This window comes from Staurois parvus, unplaced genomic scaffold (genome assembly GCF_062004578.1).
Source record: "Staurois parvus isolate SC_StPar_1 unplaced genomic scaffold, SC_StPar_1.0 ptg002814l, whole genome shotgun sequence".
In the NCBI taxonomy this organism is placed as follows: domain Eukaryota; kingdom Metazoa; phylum Chordata; class Amphibia; order Anura; family Ranidae; genus Staurois; species Staurois parvus.
In genome coordinates, this window is record NW_028320610.1 from 1 (window position 1) to 22,102 (window position 22,102).

The 22,102-nt window shown below is 48.3% G+C and overlaps 1 protein-coding gene across 1 annotated transcript in view; it reads left to right on the top strand.

Moving 5' to 3' along the window:
• Positions 1–6,052: 6,052 nt before the first annotated feature.
• LOC149429089 (V-set domain containing T-cell activation inhibitor 1-like) overlaps positions 6,053–22,102 on the top strand; it is a 35,643-nt gene continuing 19,593 nt past the window's right edge. The window contains exons 1-3 of the mRNA XM_089666744.1: positions 6,053–6,095; positions 10,002–10,334; positions 14,074–14,352. Coding sequence (XP_089522870.1) covers positions 6,053–6,095; positions 10,002–10,334; positions 14,074–14,352 — 655 coding nt within the window. The remainder of the gene's footprint in view (positions 6,096–10,001; positions 10,335–14,073; positions 14,353–22,102) is intronic.

Sequence of the window (22,102 nt, forward strand, 5' to 3'; positions counted from 1 at the left end):
AATTATTTTCTATGCCTTTTGCGTAAAAAAAAAAAATAGGGCAAATTAGTAAAATCTAATTTACATATATTCATTCGTGGCTCGTTCCTACTGACTGGAGAAAAGCTGTCAGAAGTGAGAAGCCCTGACGACTATACACACACAGATCTGATCTGTCCCCGGGTCTGCATGGACTTGTTCTTTGTCTACAGATGGGGTCCTGATCCAACAATCCTCATTGTGAACTCTGGTTTACAAGGTCTTTATTCTGGTTTATCTCCATGACCCCCTGTACTGTGTACATATATATCCATAGGAGATGTGAGTGTTTAGATCATCTTATTCATTATTTTGTATCAATCTGCTGATTACAGTCACATGTATATGTTAGGTGGCCCTGGTAAGGCTGGGTAGGGGTTAAGGGTGAGGAAGTTTGGAGGACGTTTGTTATTCTATTGATTGAGAGTAGTAGGGTGCGACGAGAGCTGAATCGGAGACCGAGAAATCCCCTCTCTCTCCCTCTCCCCCTCTCTCCCCCCTCCCCCATCTCTCTCTCCGCCTCGCCTCTCTCTCTCCATCTCGCCCCCCCCCCCTCTCTCTCTCTCACCCCCTCTCTCCCCATCTCCCTCCCCTCTCTCTCTCTCCCTCTCTCCTCTCCCCCCCCCTCCCTCTCCCTATCTCTCTCCATCTCCCCCCTCTCCCTCTCTCTCCATCTCTCCTTCCCTCTCCCCCTCTCTCTCTCCCTCCCTCCCTCTCCATCTCCCCCCCCCTCTCTCTCCACCCCCCTCTCCCCCTCTCTCTCCCTCCCTCCATCTCTCTCCCCTCTCTCTCCCTACCTCTACCCCATCTCTCTCTCCGCCTCGCCTCTCTCTCTCCATCTCTCTCCCTCTCTCCCTCCCTCTCCCCCTCTCTCTCCACCCCCCCCTCTCCCCATCTCCCTCCCCCCTCTCTCTCTCCCCATCTCTCTCTCTCTCCCCATCTCTCTCTCTCCCTCTCTCCCCCCCTCTCCCTCTCCCTATCTCTCTCCATCTCCCCCCTCTCCCTCCTCTCTCTCCATCTCTATATATATATCCCTCTCTCTCTATCCATCTCTCTCTCTCTCTCTATCCATCTCTCTCTCTATATCCGTCTCTCTCTCTCCATCTCTCTCTCTATATCTATCCATCAATCTATCTCTCCCTCCATCTCTCTCCCTCTCCCCATCTCTCTCTCTCTCTCTCTCTCTCTCTCTCTCTCTCTCTCTCCATCCATCTCCCAATCCCTCTCTCCCTCCCTCCATCTCTCTCTCTCCATCCCCTCTCTCTCTCCATCCATCTCTCTCTCTCCACCCTTCTCTCTCCACCCCCCCTCTCTCTCCCCCCCCTCCCCTCCCTCTCCATCTCTCTCTCTCTCTCTCTCTCTCTCTCTCTCTCTCTCTCTCTCTCTCTCTCTCTCTCTCTCTCCCTCTCTCTCTCCATCTATATATATATATATCCCTCTCTCTCTCCACCTCTCTCTCTATCCATCTCTCTCTCTCCATCTCTCTCTCTATATCTATCCATCAATCTATCTCTCCCTCCATCTCTCCATCTCTCTCTATCTACCCATCTCTCTCCCTCTCCCCATCTCTCTCTCTCTCTCTCTCTCTCTCCATCCATCTCTCCCTCCCTCCATCTCTCTCTCCCCATCCCCCCTCTCTCTCCATCCATCTCTCTCTCTCCACCCCCCTCTCTCCCCCCTCTCTCCCCTCCCTCTCCATCTCTCTCTCTCTCCCCATCCCCTCTCTCTACACCCCCTCTCTCCACCCCCCCTCTCTCTCTCCTACCCCCCTCTCTCTCCCTCCCCCCTCTCTCTCTCCCCCTCTCTCTCTCTCCTTCCCCCCTCTCTCTCCCCCCTCCCCCCCCTCCTCTCCCCCCCCCCTCTCTCTCTATAGAGGTTTCTTCCCATAACCTCTTACATCAATGCAGTTATGTGTGAACTATATGTAGCGCATCCCATAAAGAGCCGCCGGTGAGTCCTATTTCTCCTTTAGAGAACGCACAGCATTTTCTGTACTCTTCCTCCAGCTCCAAAGAACAGTCTATGCATTTCTTTTTTGTTTTTTTGCATTTTATTGGGGAACAATGAACTTGGATAGCGATAGGGAACATGGGATACCCCAAAACTGTAAAACTGTACAACTTGAGGACTGATTCACTGCTGGCTGCACTTGCACTAAAAAATATATCCCACTGGATCTCTATGGTGAAGGTGACCTGTACTCCTTCCATAGTTTCAAAGCTACACACTGCTGGGACTGGGTCATGTACTCACTTAGCCACAGAATCATTGGTTGCCTCCTGCTGATATCCACCAGGCTCTTCCTAGTGAGGGAGATGTAGACTCACACCATCATAGGACAACTTGGACTGTCTTCTACAACCTCATCCTGGCTCACTCTCCCATGAGCTTCTCCAGACCCAACTTCATCCTTGTACCTGGACTTGCAAATAGGGCCCCCTAGCTAAGTATAGCTGGGACCTTAGTGTCTCTGAGCTGGCTTCCTTCCAGACTTCTGCCCCAGGGAGCAGAGCCCCTGCACAAGGGTCTCCTCACACAGAACTGGACCCTGGAACACTACCCCTTGCTGTTCAGACCTCAGACCATTTATGGGCTCTCCCACCACCTTCTGGGCACACCTCACCAGAGATTGGCTGGAGTTCTGTAAATATTCAGCCTGCACACTCTGTCCTCCCTCCCACTATGTTCTAGAATTCTCTAGAAAACATGGGGAAGTAACAGCTGCAGCTGTGAAACAGTGAGCAGCGCTAAGCAATCCACCCCGGCTCCTCTGTTTATAGTGGAGCTAGCTATGTGTATACCCAGCAGCCTACACTAAACTACATATAAAAGTAAAGCTCTTTTAAAAAAGACTTTGTTGGTTTGCCAAATTAGAGATGGATTAAGGCAGGATCGGTAGTAGCATCATCCCCTTCCCAACCCTTTGTTTTCCATTGATATGGATTGTAGTAGGCACCGACCTCCATCATGGCCCCATCAGACACCAACTGCCTCTGACTACATCCTCCACTATAAAGTGTCAGGCAGGTGCACAGCTTTAACCAGTTGTGGTCTCCTCAAGGTTTACTGAAGGAACATGAAGGCCGCGGATAAGGCCTACCTTGCCTGGTGAAGTATCTGGCTCTGAGTCTGGTGGGGGTTACTAGAGAAGCTGAAGCCAATTCCTGGCCAGTGACATGATAGCCCTCTGCTCCAGCAAACCCAATGCAAAAATGCAACCACATTCACGACTGAAGGAGTTTATCAGGGATCATGGGATGAAACTAGAGGAACAGCAAATAGTATGCTTTGATGTCATATCTATTCTCAAGTATACCCATCACTGAGGTAGTCTGGGCTGTAACAATGTCATGGAATAAATCTTTGGGCAGCTGAAAGGGACTTAGTCCTGGCCAAGTATGTTCTTTGCTGGAACCAGGGGTGTATTGGCCACAAGGTAGACAAGGTGTTTTCCTTGGGTGGCATTTTTCAGGAGAGCGGGGCAGATTTTTTGAGTTGCCTAGGCCAGAACAAAACCTAAATACACCTCTGGCTGGAACCGTTTCTCCAATACCAACAGGAAGGACAAAGATCATTTCTATAGATAGAAATTCATCTCTGCACTGGGTTTGCTGGTCTCTGCCATCGTAACCGATTGTCAGGGCAGGAGCTGAGGAACGGACAGGCAGGCCTAAACAATGTAACGCACTGGCTGACGACAACCACCACCCACAGACCGAAGTCCCTCAGGGCGCGGAGTCTAAGTCCCAGGCTGCCCTTCACCAGGGCCCCTGATGGTGGGGATGGACTTGACGCAGCCAGGAACCAGGTCGCGGCCCCCCAAACACATCAGTTGTGGTAATGGCCGCCGCCAATGGCGTGTAGCTGGTGGTAAAGACAATAGAGTAGTCAGGCAGGCCGGGTCAACAACAACGAGACAAAACGGTACAGGACAGCAGACGAGAATCACAGGTCACGAGCCGGGTTCAGCAACAGAGGGTCAGATCAAAGGAGAACACAAAGAATAGTCGAGTCACAAGCCGAGTCAGATACCAGGAGAGTCACGAGAGTCAGAACAGAGTTATAGCAACACAAAGACACAAGTGCAAAGAGCATGTGCGGACCACAGGCTTATATGTCATCAGCCACACCCCTCTGGGGGATGGACCTCAGAGACCTGAAGGCATAAAAGATTCCCACCATGCTCAGCAGAAATCCAAGATGGATGCCAGCACATGGAGTAACATAACCTCTGGGAAAAGGTAGAACTTGACACCGATCCTGAGATAGAAGAAGTATGTGGATAACAGACGGGTCAAAGTAAAATAAAGTGACCTACAAACCTTTACTGCACACGTGAGTTCAGCGGACAAGGCGCCAAGGTTTTCCAGACAACAATCCGGCCTTTTTGGATTGTGTTATGGAACAAGATCATCTGTTTGATTACTGCCACCCACTGGAACACAGATTGGGGGTCATTAAAACCTCACACCACCCGGATGAGATCAGGGCAACCAATTATAAGGACAATGATGGAAAACGCCAGAGGAGTTGTGAAAAGAAAGTGCAGCAAGAGCACCGGACGGAGAGAAGAAGCAGAACAGCCAATGTGCCTGAAGTGCTGGCTTTACTACCACCAGATATCCCAAAGGACAGGATGACCCAAAGCCATCAATGCCATGCCAGGCAAATATGTCTGCCAATACGCAAGATGGTGTTCCTAAGATGACATTTATAGATCCTATGGCCTGTTTCACATGGGCCTCAGCTGTAGGTTTTGACAAAGAATTTGCAAGCTTTGTTGAAGCTTTAAAAGTCCCATTCAACTCCAGCCTGGTCTGTAGACATCCTTAAAGGGACCTCCGGCTGACCACAGTGTATATCTGTACAAGCGTATTATTATTACGCATCTGGTGAGTGCGTAATTCTACTACTTACCTGGCACATCACCGAATCATTGAGTATAGCGCGTGGATCACCGAGTTTGAGATCAGACATACCCAGATCTCCACTTTTGTCACTTTATGGACATTATATTGTTGTTTTTGTGCAATTGTTATTTGTTTATTGCAATGGTCACTTTAGCATCACTGACATGTTTGTTTAAAAACGGTACGCAAATACGTGGCCACTCGGTGTTAAAGCCCAGCCCCCAAGAGGCCGCATATTTTTTTACTGGACATGTTTATTAGCAAAAAGTCAAAAATATTGTTTTTTTTTCATACTTGTCAGTCTTTTTTTTTTATAGCTCAAAAAATAAAAAAATGCACAGGCGATCAAATACCACTGACAAAAAGCTCAATTTGTTGGAAAAAAATTTGGGTGCAGTGTTGCATGACCGCTCAATTGTCAGTTAAAATAACGCAAAAATAGCCTGGTCAGGAGGGGGGGGCGGGATCCTCAGGAGGGGGAGGGGTTAAATAAAGTGTATCTGTGCTCCAAAACATTTTTATTAAGTTATGGATGGAGTGGGGCGGATCAGAACTCCTTTCAGGTTTTACTGTCACTCCTTTGGAGAGAATCACTTCTTGTCCTGTAAATAGGTTGTTTCCAGGACAGGAAGTGAGGGGAAATCTCTCTAATGATGGCCCCGTGTAGCAGAAAACCTGACGGGGAATTTTAACCTTTTCCCCTTCTATCCAAAATATATAATAAAAAACCCCTTTTCCATATAGATCTATTCTAAATTGTAATTGGTTGCCTCGCATTACAGCCGTTTCAGCTACAGCTTGGATCCATGCAGTGAATGAGCCCAATCCTGTCTATGGATTGGGAGATGAGACTTTTGTATCATCACGTTAGTATTGTGTCCTTCCCATAAGCCGAGTTCCAGGCAGATAATAAAAGGCCGATGTATGTAATGATTGATGAAAAGGATTCAATGTACAGATGGGTACATATATCTAGCCTCGGATCTGAGAAAATGCAGTTTTCATTTCTGTTTTATCGTTGTACTTATCTCTGCACTGGAGACGTCATCACGTATTTCCCCAATGTGAGTTAATGAGGGACTTTATCTAAAATGATAATTAACCTAATGACACTTTTTGTGAGAATGTCGGTCCGCCCTCAGTGGAAATTATCTTCGGTAGATGCTGGTAACGTGAGTCACCGGATGACTTCTTTTATCTCCTGGGAATCAGGAAACATTTTCTATTATAGTTCGCACTTCTGCAACTGCAACCTACAATTGAGACAGAAACTATCCTACATTATGAAGGAGGAAGTGACATCACTACAATGCCACCTCTGCCACGGGACAATATCCTTCCTGGCCACCATACAGTGTCTTCCTGGCCAACTGATAACTTCCGTCCTGGCCACCATACGCCCTTTCTAGGTCAGGCAATATCCTTCCTAGCCACCAAATAAATTCTATCTCGACACAGGATAGTATCTGTCCTGTCCATAGGACAATATCCTTTCTGACCACCAGACATTGTCCCTCTTGACCACTTGACCACAGCAGAATGTTGTTCCTGGCAACAAGATAACATCCTTTCTGGCAGTGAGACAATATCCTTTCTGGCCACCAGACAATATTCTTCCTTGGCACTGAATATATTCTCTCTGGGCACAGGATAGTATCCTTTCTGGCCACCGAGCAATATCCTTATTGGCCACAGGATAATATCCCTTCTGACCACCAGACATTGTCCCTCTTGGCCACAACACAATATCCTTCCTGACCACCAAATATATTATTTTTGGACACAGGATAGTGTCCTTCCTGGGCATAGGACAATATCCTTTTTGACCACCAGACATTGTCCCTCTTGGCCACTTGACCACTGCATAATGTCATTCCTGGCAACAAAATGACTTCCTGGCTGCAAGACAATATCCTTCCTGGCCATGAGACGATATTCCTCCTGGCTGCAAGACGATATCCTTCCTGGCCACCATACAATATCCTTCCTGGCCACCAGACAATATCCTTTCTGGCCACCAGGCAATATCCTTCCTGGGCACTGAATATATTCTCTCTGGACACGGTATAGTATCCTTTCTGGCCACCGAGCAATATCCTTCTTGGCCATAGGACAATATCCTTTTTGACCACCAGACAATGTCCCTCTTGGCCCCTTGACCATTGCATAATACCATTCCTGGTCACAAGACAACATCCTTCCTGACCACCAAATATAGTCTTTTTGGAAACAGGATAGTGTCCTTCCTGGCCATAGGACAATATCCTTTTTGACCACCAGACATTGTCCCTCTTGGCCACTGCATAATGTCATTCCTGGCAACAAAATTACATCCTTTCTAGCTGTGAGACAATATCTTTCCTGGCTACCATACAATATCCTTTCTGGCCACCAGGCAATAATCTTCCTTGGCACTGAATATATTCTCTCTGGACACAGGATAGTATCCTTTCTGGCCACCGAGCAATATCCTTCTTGGCCATAGGACAATGTCCTTTCTGACCACCAGACATTGTCCCTCTTGGCCACTTGACCACTGCATAATGCCATTCCTGGCCACAATACAATATCCTTGCTGGGCACCAGGCAATATCCTTCCTGGTTGTGACAGAATACCCTTCCTGGCCACCATACAATATCTTTCATTGCCACCATACAATATCCTTCCTGGCCACCATGCAATATCCTTCCTGGGCACTAGACAATATCCTTCTTGGGCACCAGGCAATATCCTTCCTGGGCACTAGACAATATCCTTCTTGGGCACCAGGCAATATCCTTCCTTGCCACTGAATATATTCTCTCTGGATACAGAATAGTATCCTTCTTGGCCACCGAGCAATACCCTTCCTGGCCACCATACAATATCCTTCCTGGCCACCATACAATATACTTCCAGGCCACCATGCAATATCCTTCCTGGGCACTAGACAATATCCTTCCTGGGCAGCAGACAATATCCTTCCTTGCCACCGAATATATATTCTCTCTGGATACAGGATAGTATCCTTCTTGGCCACCGAGCAATATCCTTCTTGGTCACTAGACAATATCCTTCCTGACTGCCAGGCAATTTCCTTCCTGGTCACCAAACCATATCCTTTCAGGCCACCAGACAATATCCTTCCTATATACAGAACAGTACTTTCCTGGCCACAAAACAATATCCTGAACCTCCACTGATTTCAAGGCTTGGCCAGGCAGAATGCAAATCCTTCTCTGTGTTGTCTGGTTGTGTGTTACACATGCTTTCTGTGCAGTTTGTTGGTTCAGATACTAAGGTTCGATTATAAATTGAAAATGATCCCACAGCGCTCAGCATAACTGAGCCCACCCCTTTGAAAAGTTAGATTTTAATCAATATCTCAATGAACACAAAGACAATTTCCAAGATTTTGACAAAATTGAGTTTTCTAGAACATTTGTTCGGCTCATTACATGGAAGGAAGGTTAATATTAGAACTTTTACTCAATATATTACTTATTAGAATCAGTTTTACTCAAATTAGTTGATGCAAAAATGAATCCACCCCACAACAAAAACTACCCCGTCTAGTATTTTGTATGACCTCCATGATTTGTAAGGACGGCACCGAGTCTTCCAATCACGGAATGAACAAGTTGGTGACGTATTGCAACATCGATCTTTTTCCATTCTTCAAGAACGACCTCTTTTAGATCCTGGATGCTGGATGGGGAGCGATGCTCAATCTGTCTCTTCAGAATCCCCCCATAGGTGTTGGATTGGGTTCAGATCAGGAGACATACTTGGCCACTGAATCACCTTTACCCGGTTCTTCTTCAGAGATGCAACAGTGGCCTTAGATGTGTTTGGGATTTTTGGCATGTTGGAAGAGTGCACGACGACCGAGGGCACGTAGTGATGGGAGTATCTTCTCTTCCAATATAGAGCTGTACATCTGTGAATTCATGACACCATCAATGAAATGCAGCTCCCCGACACCAGCAGCACTCATGCATCTGCACAGAAGGACACTGCCACCACCATGTTTCACAGTAGGCACCATGCATTTTTTTCTTTGTACTCCTCACCTTTGTGACACAAAACAGTTTTGAAGCCATCAGTTCCAAAAACATTTATCTTGGTCTCATCACTCCAGAGTCCCAATAGTCGTCTTCTTTTTAAGCATGGGCCCTGGCAAAATCTAGGAGGGCTTTTTTGTGCATGGGCTTTAGGAGAGGCTTCCTTCATTGGCAACACCCATGCATGCCATTCCTCTGCGGTGTACGCTGTATTGTGTCACGGGAAACAGTCGCTCCAGTTTCGCTTTCCACTTCTTTAGCTAACTGCAGTGAACTTGCATGGCAATTTTCCTCAACCCGTCTCATCAGAAGACGCTCCTGTCCAAGTTTTAACTTCCGTGGATGGCCTGGACGTCTCTGTGAGATGGTTGCAGTTCCATCTTTGTTACATTCTTGGATTACATTTGCTCCAGTATTCTGACTGATAAAGTAAAGCTTTGCTGATCTTCTTGTAGCCTTCACCTTTCCTGTGTAAAAAAATGATTTTCTTTCTTGGGCCTTGTGACATTTATCTTCCATGTGGTGCCATTGCTGACAGCATGAAATGGGCGGGGTTTTCTTTGTTAAGTAACGCCCCCTTTTATAATCAGCTGTCTGCTGGAAACCTGTTTAATAAATAATTAGACTCACCTGGATTCGATCATTAGAATTTTGTTGACTTTGCTCCTAAGACTTTCATTGGGGTGTGTTCATTTTTGCAGCACGGTCTGCAATGAATTTGTTATGAAAAATACTTTTTTGTGTGTGCAAATTAACAAATCTTTTTCTGCAATCAATGGCCGGATTTTGTAGTATAGTGTTCCATAGAAAATGTGGATTCTGAAAGGAAAGTAAATGTTTTCTGACAAATCTGTTGGGTGGACTCATGTATGCTGAGCACTGTATATGTACACATTTCTTAGTGTTACGAATGAAAAAATACTAAACATAACACAATGTAACAAACAAAGATCGTGTGAAAGATATTCAGCGTGAGGCTTATTGTACGAAGGATTCATTTTTAGTGAATATTTCTGCTCCCCTCCACAGATCAGACTGAAGTGGTTGCTTCGCTCTATGGCACCGTCATCCTCCGCTGCTCATTTCCCTTCATACGTGGGCTGGAAGGTCTGGTGGTGGTCTGGGAGAAGAATGATCCGGATGGAAGAAGATTTATCGCACACAAGTTCATACATGGCCGGGATGATCTCAAGGATCAAGATCTAAACTACACAGGACGCACAGCCTTGTCTGAAGATGTCTCCCAGGGAACGTTGGACCTGACACTGCGAGAGGTCACCTTCAGTGATGAAGGAACGTATTACTGCAGAGCAGCCAATAGGAGAGGCCATGGGGACCAGAAGGTGGAATTGACCATAGGCAGTAAGTTCTGTTCCAATCTATGGCCTTACATACACAGCTTTTCTGTTTTCCCGGTTCACCATCTCTATACTGTCATATATGGCTGGGAATTGTGGGCCCACCATGCAGCCTGCATGTATGATAGATGTGTGTTTAAGGCGCAGAGTCTACTGAGCGCTGGGTATGCACTGGAGAACCATGATGTGATGGGCTTTGCTGCTGGACAACTCCCAGGTTGCAGTCCTCAATTGTGCCCCCGTGTATGCTACAGCTGACCAGATACAGCAGGGGTGTCAAACTGGTGGCCCTCCAGCTGTTGCCAAACTACAAGTCCCTTGAGGTATTGCAAAGCTGATATTTACAAGCATGACTCCCAAAGAAAGAGGCATGATGGGACTTGTAGTTTGGCAACAGCTGGAGGGTCACTATTTTGACATTCACTATATCCGCTCTCCCCGGAGCCCGCATTCACTATATCCGCTCTCCCCGGACCCCGCATTCACTGTATCCGCTCCCCCCGGACCCCGCATTCACTATATCCGCTCTCCCGGACCCCGCATTCCCTATATCCGCTCTCCCCGGACCCCGCATTCACTATACCCGCTCTCCCCGGACCCCGCATTCACTATGTCCGCTCTCCCCGGACCCCGCATTCACTATATCCGCTCTCCCCGGGCCCCGCATTCATTATATCCGCTCTCTCCGGACCCCGCGTTCGCTGCATCCGCTCTCCCCGGACCCCACATTCCCTATATCCGCTCTCCCCGGACCCCGCATTCACTATATCCGCTCTCCCCGGACCCCGCATTCATTATATCCGCTCTCTCCGGACCCCGCGTTCGCTGCATCCGCTCTCCCCGGACCCCACATTCACTATATCCGCTCTCCCCGGACTCCGCATTCACTGTATCCGCTCTCCCCGGACCCCGCATTCCCCGTATCCGCTCTCCCCGGACCCCGCATTCGCTATATACGCTCTCCCCGGACCCCGCATTCACTATATCCGCTCTCCCCGGACCCCGCATTCCCCGTATCCGCTCTCCCCGGACCCCGCATTCGCTATATACGCTCTCCCCGGACCCCGCATTCACGATATCTGGTCTCCCACAGTACACACAACATGGAAATGCAATTGTTTTCATAAATATAAACTGCTAAATCCCTTTTCCCATTAGCAGTATATAGCAGTCTTGTGACTTCTATCAGTGTCCAGCTGAGCACTGGTTAAAACTTGTAGAAGGGGTTTTCATCCTCTTCTGATTTTCCTATGAGGCTGCTTGACCCCTGACTCTCTGTCTGCACAGTGCTGATTGGCCCTGTGCTGATCACATGCACTCTCCCCAAATGAAAAAAAAACTCTCTAGCGATACACACAAAACTGAGCATGTGCAGAGTGCCTCCTAGAGCTCTGTTATCAGCAGATGGATTGGGGACAGTAGAAGAAGGGGAGGATCAGAGAAGACAGGATCAAACAGCCTTTTTACACAATGCAGAGGATTAACCCCTTAAGTTCCACAGTGAGTAGAACAAGCATACTTTACTGCATCTACAGACGGAGTGGACTGTTGGGGGTGGAGTAGCACTTTAACTGAACAAGCTGAAGTTAGTAGCGGATTGGATACCATGCACAGATGCACCAGATTCCAGTCTTAGTAAATCCCCCAAATGGTTACTGCAGCAAGCAGGTCTCATTTTTAAAATGACTGGACAACAAACTACAGGTGAAACTCAAAAAATTAGAATACGTTGCAAAAGTTGATTGATTTCAGTGCAGCAACTTAAAAGGTGACACTAATATATGAGACTCATTCCATGCAAAGCAAGATAGTTCCAGCCGTGATTTGTCATCATTGTGATGATTATGGCTTACAGCTCATGAAAACCCCAAATCCACAATCTCAGAAAATGAGAATATTGTGAAAAGGTGGAATAATCTCGGCTCAAAGTGTCCCACTCTAATCAGATCATGAGCCTTTAAATGGTCTCTCGGTCTGGTTCAGTAGGAATCACAATCATGGGAAAGACTGCTGACCTGACACCATCACTGACACCCTCCATAAGGAGGGAAAGCCTCAAAAGGTAATTGCAGAAGAAGTTGGATGTTCCCAAAGTGCTGTATCAAAGCACATTAATAGAAAGTTATGTGGAAGGGAAAAGTGTGGAAGAAAAAGGTGCACAAGCAGCAGGGATGACCGCAGCCTGGAGAGGATTGTCAGGAAAAGGCCATTCAAAAGTGTTGGGGACTTTCACAAGGAGTGGACTGAGGCTGGAGTCAGTGCATCAAGAGCCACCACACACAGACGGATCCTGGACATGGGCTTCAAATGTCGTATTCCTCTTGTCAAGCCACTCCTGAACAACAAACAACATCAGAAGCGTCTTACCTGGGCTAAAGAAAAACAGACCTGGTCTGCTGCTCAGTGGTCCAAAGTCCTCTTTTCTGATGAGAGCAACTTTTGCATCTCATTTGGAAACCAAGGACCCCGAGTATGGAGGAAGAATGGAGAGGCCCAAGGACCCCGAGTATGGAGGAAGAATGGAGAGGCCCAAGGACCCCGAGTATGGAGGAAGAATGGAGAGGCCCAAGGACCTCGAGTATGGAGGAAGAATGGAGAGGCCCAAGGACCCCAAGTATGGAGGAAGAATGGAGAGGCCCAAGGACCCCGGGTATGGAGGAAGAATGGAGAGGCCCAAGGACCCCGAGTATGGAGGAAGAATGGAGAGGCCCAAGGACCCCGAGTATGGAGGAAGAATGGAGGTGCCCAAGGACCCTGAGTATGGAGGAAGAATGGAGAGGCCCAAGGACCCCGAGTATGGAGGAAGAATGGAGAGGCCCAAGGACCCCGAGTATGGAGGAAGAATGGAGAGGCCCAAGGGCCCCGAGTATGGAGGAAGAATGGAGAGGCACAAGGACCCCGAGTATGGAGGAAGAATGGAGAGGCACACACTGCAAGATGCTTGAAGTCTAGTGTGAAGTTTCCACAGTCTGTGTTGATTTGGGGAGCCATGTCATTTGCTGGTGTTGGTCCACTGTGCTTCATTAAGTCCAGGGTCCCCGCAGCCGTCTACCAGGAGATTTTGGAGCACTTCATGTTTCCTTCCGCAGACAAGCTTTATGGGGATGCTGACTTCATTTTCCAGCAGGACTTGGCTCCGCCCACACTGCCAAAAGCACCAAAACCTGGTTCAATGACCGTGGGATTATTGTGCTTGATTGGCCAGCAAACTCGCCTGACCTGAACCCCATAGAGAATCTATGGGGCATTGCCAAGAGCAAGATGAGAGACATGAGACCGAACAATGCAGAAGAGCTGAAGGCCTCTATTGAAGCATCCTGGTCTTCCATAACACCTCAGCAGTGCCACAGGCTGATAGCTTCCATGCCACGCCGCATTGAGGCAGTAATTGCTGCAAAAGGGGCCCAAACCAAGTACTGAGTACATATGCAGCTTCTACTTTTCAGAGGTGCGATATTGTTCTATGTACAATCCTTGTTTTATTGATTGCATGGAATATTCTCATTTTCTGAGATTGTGGATTTGGGGTTTTCATGAGCTGTAAGTCATAATCATCACAATGATGACAAATCACGGCTGGAACTATCTTGCTTTGCATGGAATGAGTCTCATATATTAGTGTCACCTTTTAAGTTGCTGCACTGAAATAAATTAACTTTTCCACGATATTCTCATTTTTCGAGTTTCACCTGTACATGTGAGTCTGCAGTTCTATTGTAACGTAAGGGTTCTTTTATTTATAGATTTAAATGCAGCTGACTCAACAGTTACTTTCATTCACATTGATGGGAAGAAGCGTCTGAAATGTATGGATATTGGCGTGTTCAGGAATCCGTGGGTCAAGTGGTACGATGAGCAGAAGATGGATCTGTCCCAACATGGAACACGTAATGTAACTGACATCAGTAATGGCCGGAAGAAGGTGGAGTCCGTGCTGAACATGGATGTGGAAACAAATAAACATTACTTCTGCGTGGTGAAAGAGGGGAGACTGAAGAGGACCGCCCGAGCTGTGATATCAGGTAATAAAACCTAACAAAGTCTGATGTAATGGGGGAATCACAACAAAGAAACCGAGAGAAAGGCCAGAGGAGCAACTAGAAGACCCGGACACCACCAGCACAGTTTTTAGTTGCAGATAGTGTGGGGAGGGTCAAGCCCTCTGTAAGGTTTTCATTCCTCTCTGTGTTCTCATTGAGAAGATTAACCCCTGTACTTGTACTGGTGATCGTTCTCCACAAGAAGAAACTGAGAGAATCCAAAATCTTAGCTGCCCCCAGAACAAAAAGAGACTGGAAATCTTCCAAGAGGGGCACCTGTAACATGGACAACTGTTTAAGATGAGAATTCCTCACTTTGGGAGATTTGTTCTAACTTTCTGCTGTGTCTTTGAGACAGAAAGTAAGAATAAATTTACGCCCCCCCCCCTCAAAAAAAAAAAAAATATAACAGGTGTTTTAAACCTTCCCTACTCTATCCAAAACTGCTAAATGCTTTGCCTAATATGATGTATTAAGGAGAACACGTCCACCAATCACATTATATCCCCCGTAATATGAAGTATTGAGAATACGTCCACTAATCACATTATGTCCCTTATAATATGATGTATTGAGAAGAACATTGTCCACCAATCACATTATTTCACTCATAATATGATGTATTGAAGAGAACACGTCCACCAATCACATTATGTCCCCCATAATATGATGTAGTGAGGAGAACATGTCCACCAATCACATTATGTCCCCCATAATATGATGTAGTGAGAACATGTCCACCAATCACATTATGTCCCTTGTAATATGATGTATTGAGAAGAACATGTCCACCAGTCACATGATGTATTGAGGATAACACGTCCACCAATCACATTATGTCCCTTGTAATATGATGTATTAGAAAAAAAAAAAAATTCTACACACCAGCAGTGTGTGAGGAGACCTGAAAGTGGCACATGGCAGAGTGTGGCGATAGAGACAGCAGCAATGGGAGGCCGTACAGGGACCCATGACACACTCTGGGCCTGGCAGCAGCATGAGGAGTCGGTACGGGGCCCATGGCAGATTACGGGCCTGGCAGCAGCAATGGGAGGCCGTACAGGGACCCATGACACACTCTGGACCTGGCAGCAGCATGGGGAGGCGGTACAGGGGCCCATGACAGATTACGGGCCTGGCAGCAGCAATGGGAGGCCGTACAGGGACCCATGACACACTCTGGACCTGGCAGCAGCATGGGGAGGCGGTACAGGGGCCCATGACAGATTACGGGCCTGGCAGCAGCATGAGGAGTCGGTACGGGGGCCCATGACACACTCTGGACCTGGCAGCAGCATGAGGAGGCGGTACAGGGGCGCATGACAGATTACGAGCCTGGCAGCAGCAACTTGGACAGGAGGACGTTCAGCTTCTGCACCGTCTGGTGCGTGCTCGCAAACTGTTGTCTCTTGGAAACGGATTCCAAGAAAGACTGCTGACGGAATCCGTGAAGAGGAGTAGCAGGAGAAGGAGCATCTGAACGAGCGGAATATGCCAACAAGCGACAACAGGGGCCCATGACAGATTACGGGCCTGGCAGCAGCATGAGGAGTCGGTACGGGGGCCCATGGCAGATTAGGGGCCTGGCAGCAGCAATGGGAGGCCCGTAATCTGCCAGCACCCTATGTCAAAAAATTCAACACACCAGCAGTGTGAGGAGACCTGAAAGTGGCACATGGCAGAGTGTGGCTATGGAGACAGCAGCAATGGGAGGCCGTACAGGGACCCATGACACACTCTGGACTTGGCAGCAGCATGAGGAGGCGGTATAGGGGCCCATGGCAGATTAGGGGCCTGGCAGCAGCTATGGGAGGCCCGTAATCTGCCAGCACCCTATGTCAAAAAATTCAACACACCAGCAGTGTGAGGAGACCTGAAAGTGGCACATGGCATGAGACACTGTGGACCTGGCAGCAGCATGAGGAGGCGGTATAGGGGCCCATGGCAGATTAGGGGCCTGGCAGCAGCTATGGGAGGCCCGTAATCTGCCAGCACCCTATGTCAAAAAATTGAACACACCAGCAGTGTGAGGAGACCTGAAAGTGGCACATGGCAGAGTGTGGCTATGGAGACAGCAGCAATGGGAGGCCGTACAGGGACCCATGAGAGACTCTGGACCTGGCAGCAGCATGAGGAGGCGGTATATAGGGGCCCATGGCAGATTAGGGGCCTGGCAGCAGCTATAGGAGGCCCGTAATCTGCCAGCACCCTATGTCAAAAAATTCTACACACCAGCAGTGTGAGGAGACCTGAAAGTGGCACATGGCAGAGTGTGGCGATGGAGACAGCAGCAATGGGAGGCCGTACAGGGACCCATGAGAGACTCTGGACTTGGCAGCAGCATGAGGAGGCGGTATATAGGGGCCCATGGCAGATTAGGGGCCTGGCAGCAGCTATGGGAGGCCCGTAATCTGCCAGCACCTTATGTCAAAAAATTCTACACACCAGCAGTGTGTGAGGAGACCTGAAAGTGGCACATGGCAGAGTGTGGCGATGGAGAAAGCAGCAATGGGAGGCCGTACAGGGACCCATGAGAGACTCTGGACCTGGCAGCAGCATGAGGAGGCGGTATAGGGGCCCATGGCAGATTAGGGGCCTGGCAGCAGCTATGGGAGGCCCGTAATCTGCCAGCACCCTATGACAAAAAATGTAACACACCAGCAGTGTGAGGAGACCTGAAAGTGGCACATGGCAGAGTGTGGCGATGGAGACAGCAGCAATGGGAGGCCGTACAGGGACCCATGAGAGACTCTGGACCTGGCAGCAGCATGAGGAGGCGGTATATAGGGGCCTATGGCAGATTAGGGGCCTGGCAGCAGCTATAGGAGGCCCGTAATCTGCCAGCACCCTATGTCAAAAAATTGAACACACCAGCAGTGTGAGGAGACCTGAAAGTGGCACATGGCAGAGTGTGGCGATGGAGGCAGCAGCAATGGGAGGCCGTACAGGGACCCATGAGAGACTCTGGACCTGGCAGCAGCATGAGGAGGCGGTATATAGGGGCCTATGGCAGATTAGGGGCCTGGCAGCAGCTATAGGAGGCCCATAATCTGCCAGCACCCTATGTCAAAAAATTCAACACATCAGCAGTGTGAGGAGACCTGAAAGTGGCACATGGCATGAATACGCTGTAGTCCCAACATGGGCCCCCTGGCCACGCTTGACTTTCTGGCCACATAGTCGACATACGGCTACGTTTACTTCCTCGGGCGGCTTGACGAAAAATTGCCACACCGCCGAGTAGGAAACTTTGCCCCCGATACTCCTCACTGGCTGACTGCTGCTTCCTCCGTGCACACCGGCACCACTACTGGCCGTGGTTGTAGGCTGCAGTGGAGCTGGTGCTCTACTCCGTGGCCGTTTGGCTCCACTGACACTGCTTCCACTGACACTGCTGCGACCCTGCTGCTGTCTCCTGGGCAACCCACCGACTGTTTCGCTCACTGCCAAGCTGCCACCCACTTCTCCTGATGATGCGGAAGAAATTGCCTGATGACGACGAGGCTGCCAAGTGCGATCAACCTCCTCATCATCAAGTAGGGTCTCCGCCTCACTACTAGCCCCCTCGGCTGCGTGTGGGTCAGGTGACAGACCTGTCTCTAGACCGGCTACCGGGCCACTCTCCTCGCCACTACTTCTTCGCCTGGCTGCTGAAGAGGCGGATGTCTCCCCCCGTTCCTGACCGCCCTCTGTTAGCTCTTCCTCACTGTACAGTGGGGCTGAGCCCACAGCATGCGATACTTCGCTTGGTGAGGGAACACCAAAGGACAGGGGCAGGTAGAGGACACGTGATTTCAGTGGGCTTGGTCCCGGGCCATGCCAACTAACGGTTGTGTCTGACGTACCCACCGACCGTTGGCTGTAGGTGTCAGAGGTGACCTGGGAAGAGGAAGATGACCGAGCCAACCAATCGATGACGGCAGGGTTGTCGGTGGAGACACGACCGCTGGATGACACCGGGAGCACTGGCCTCTGGCTGCGAATAGTGCTGCCTCGACCCCTTCCTCTGCTGCCACGTCTGCTCGCTCCTAAAACATTGCCTCCTCTGCCACTCCTCTGCATGTTGTCTGACATACTCTTTAATTAATCGATTCTGTGTCCCTGAGTAACAATTCTGTGTCCCTGAGTAACAATTCTGTGTCTGTGCGAGTAACAGTTCTGTGGCCCTCAGTAACAGTTCTGTGTCCCTGTGTAACAATTCTGTGTCTGTGCGAGTAACAATTCTGTGGCCCTAAGTAACAGTTCTGTGGCCCTCAGTAACAATTCTGTGTCCCTGATTAACGTTTCTGTGGCCCCAAGTAACAGTTCTGTGGCCCTCAGTAACAATTCTGTGTCTGTGCGAGTAACAATTCTGTGTCTGTGCGAGTAACAATTCTGTGGCCCTAAGTAACAGTTCTGTGGCCCTCAGTAACAATTCTGTGTCCCTGATTAACGTTTCTGTGGCCCCAAGTAACAGTTCTGTGGCCCTCAGTAACAATTCTGTGTCTGTGCGAGTAACAATTCTGTGTCTGTGCGAGTAACAATTCTGTGGCCCTAAGTAACAGTTCTGTGGCCCTCAGTAACAATTCTGTGTCTGTGCGAGTAAGAATTCTGTGTCTGTGCGAGTAACAATTCTGTGGCCCTAAGTAACAGTTCTGTGGCCCTCAGTAACAGTTCTGTGTCCCTGAGTAACAATTCTGTGTCTGTGCGAGTAACAATTCTGTGTCTGTGCGAGTAACAATTCTGTGGCCCTAAGTAACGGTTCTGTAGCCCTCAGTAACAATTCTGTGTCCCTGTGTAACAATTCTGTGTCTGTGCGAGTAACAATTCTGTGGCCCTAAGTAACAGTTCTGTGTCTGTCCCTGAGTAACAATTCTGTGGCCCTAAGTAACAGTTCTGTGGCCCTCAGTAACAATTCTGTGTCCCTGATTAACGTTTCTGTGGCCCCAAGTAACAGTTCTGTGGCCCTCAGTAACAATTCTGTGTCTGTGCGAGTAACAATTCTGTGTCTGTGCGAGTAACAATTCTGTGGCCCTAAGTAACAGTTCTGTGGCCCTCAGTAACAATTCTCTGTCCCTGATTAACGTTTCTGTGGCCCCAAGTAACAGTTCTGTGGCCCTCAGTAACAATTCTGTGTCTGTGCGAGTAACAATTCTGTGTCTGTGCGAGTAACAATTCTGTGGCCCTAAGTAACAGTTCTGTGGCCCTCAGTAACAATTCTGTGTCCCTGATTAACGTTTCTGTGGCCCCAAGTAACAGTTCTGTGGCCCTCAGTAACAATTCTGTGTCTGTGCGAGTAACAATTCTGTGTCTGTGCGAGTAACAATTCTGTGGCCCTAAGTAACAGTTCTGTGGCCCTCAGTAACAGTTCTGTGTCCCTGAGTAACAATTCTGTGTCTGTGCGAGTAACAATTCTGTGTCTGTGCGAGTAACAATTCTGTGTCTGTGCGAGTAACAATTATGTGGCCCTAAGTAACACTTCTGTGGCCCTCAGTAACAATTCTGTGTCTGTGCGAGTAACAATTCTGTGTCTGTGCGAGTAACAATTCTGTGGCCCTAAGTAACAGTTCTGTGGCCCTCAGTAACAGTTCTGTGTCCCTGAGTAACAATTCTGTGTCTGTGCGAGTAACAATTCTGTGGCCCTAAGTAACAGTTCTGTGGCCCTCAGTAACAATTCTGTGTCCCTGATTAACGTTTCTGTGGCCCCAAGTAACAGTTCTGTGGCCCTCAGTAACAATTCTGTGTCTGTGCGAGTAACAATTCTGTGGCCCTAAGTAACAGTTCTGTGGCCCTCAGTAACAATTCTGTGTCCCTGATTAACTTTTCTGTGGCCCCAAGTAACAGTTCTGTGGCCCTCAGTAACAATTCTGTGTCTGTGCGAGTAAGAATTCTGTGTCTGTGCGAGTAACAATCCTGTGGCCCTAAGTAACAGTTCTGTGGCCCTCAGTAACAATTCTCTGTCCCTGATTAATGTTTCTGTGGCCCCAAGTAACAGTTCTGTGGCCCTCAGTAAGAATTCTGTGTCTGTGCGAGTAACAATTCTGTGTCTGTGCGAGTAACAATTCTGTGGCCCTAACAGTTCTGTGGCCCTCAGTAACAATTCTGTGTCCCTGATTAACGTTTCTGTGGCCCCAAGTAACAGTTCTGTGGCCCTCAGTAACAATTCTGTGTCTGTGCGAGTAACAATTCTGTGTCTGTGCGAGTAACAATTCTGTGGCCCTAACTAACAGTTCTGTGGCCCTAAGTAACAGTTCTGTGTCCCTGAGTAACAATTCTGTGTCTGTGCGAGTAAGAATTCTGTGTCTGTGCGAGCAACAATTCTGTGGCCCTAAGTAACAGTTCTGTGGCCCTCAGTAACAGTTCTGTGTCCCTGAGTAACAATTCTGTGTCTGTGCGAGTAACAATTCTGTGTCTGTGCGAGTAACAATTCTGTGTCTGTGCGAGTAACAATTCTGTGTCTGTGCGAGTAACAATTCTGTGTCTGTGCGAGTAACAATTATGTGGCCCTAAGTAACACTTCTGTGGCCCTCAGTAACAATTCTGTGTCTGTGCGAGTAACAATTCTGTGTCTGTGCGAGTAACAATTCTGTGGCCCTAAGTAACAGTTCTGTGGCCCTCAGTAACAATTCTGTGTCTGTCCCTGAGTAACAATTCTGTGGCCCTAACTAAAGTTTCTGTGGCCCTAAGTAACAATTCTCTGGCACTCAGTAACAATTCTGTCTGTCCCTGAGTAACAATTCTGTGGCCCTAATAACGTTTCTGTGGCCCTAAGTAACAATTCTCTGGCACTCAGTAACAATTCTGTCTGTCCCTGAGTATGAATTCTGTGGCCCTAACTAGCGTTTCTTTGTCCCTAAGTAACGATTCTGTGGCCCTAATTAACAATTCTGTGTCCCTGAGTAATAGTTCTCTGTCCCTAAGTATCGTTTCTCTGTCCCCAATTATCGTTTCTGTGGCCCTAACTCTGTCCCTGTCCCTAGTACAGAGCGGTCTGCCTCTGTTCAATGACTGCAGGCAAATGAAGAATTCCAAAATGGCCGCTATTTATAGCTCGACCATTACACAGTGCTGGCTGGCTGGCTGCTGATTGGCTGATGCGATCACATGTCGTTGAGGAATGCATTATGGGTCAGCGCGCCTTGTCTGCGCGCCTTCCCAGACATCCCCGCTCCGTCGCCGCACATGTCAGCCGCCATTTTCGGAAAAATTTCGATTCGCGCGTCCGAATTAGGCTATTTTTCGGAATCGAAATTTTTCCGATATTCGACTCGAATTCCACTTCGGCTACTTCGATTCGCTCATCTCTAATTATGTCCCTCAGAATATGATATACTGAGAAGAAAGCCATCCACCAATCACATTATATTCTTCATAATATGATATATTAAGGAGAACGCCATCCACCAATCACAGTATGTCCCTCAGAATATAAAGTATTGAGGAGAAGGCCGTCCACTAATCATATCATGTCCCTCAGTATATGACGTATTGAGGAGAACATGTCCACCAATCATATTATGTCCCTCAGCATATGACGTATTGAGGAGAACATGTCCACCAATCATATTATGTCCCGCAGTATATGACGTATTGAGGAGAACATGTCCACCAATCATATTATGTCCCTCAGCATATGACGTATTGAGGAGAACATGTCCACCAATCATATTATGTCCCGCAGTATATGACGTATTGAGGAGAACACCGTCCACCAGTCACATTATTTCCCTCGTAATATGACGTATTGAGGAGA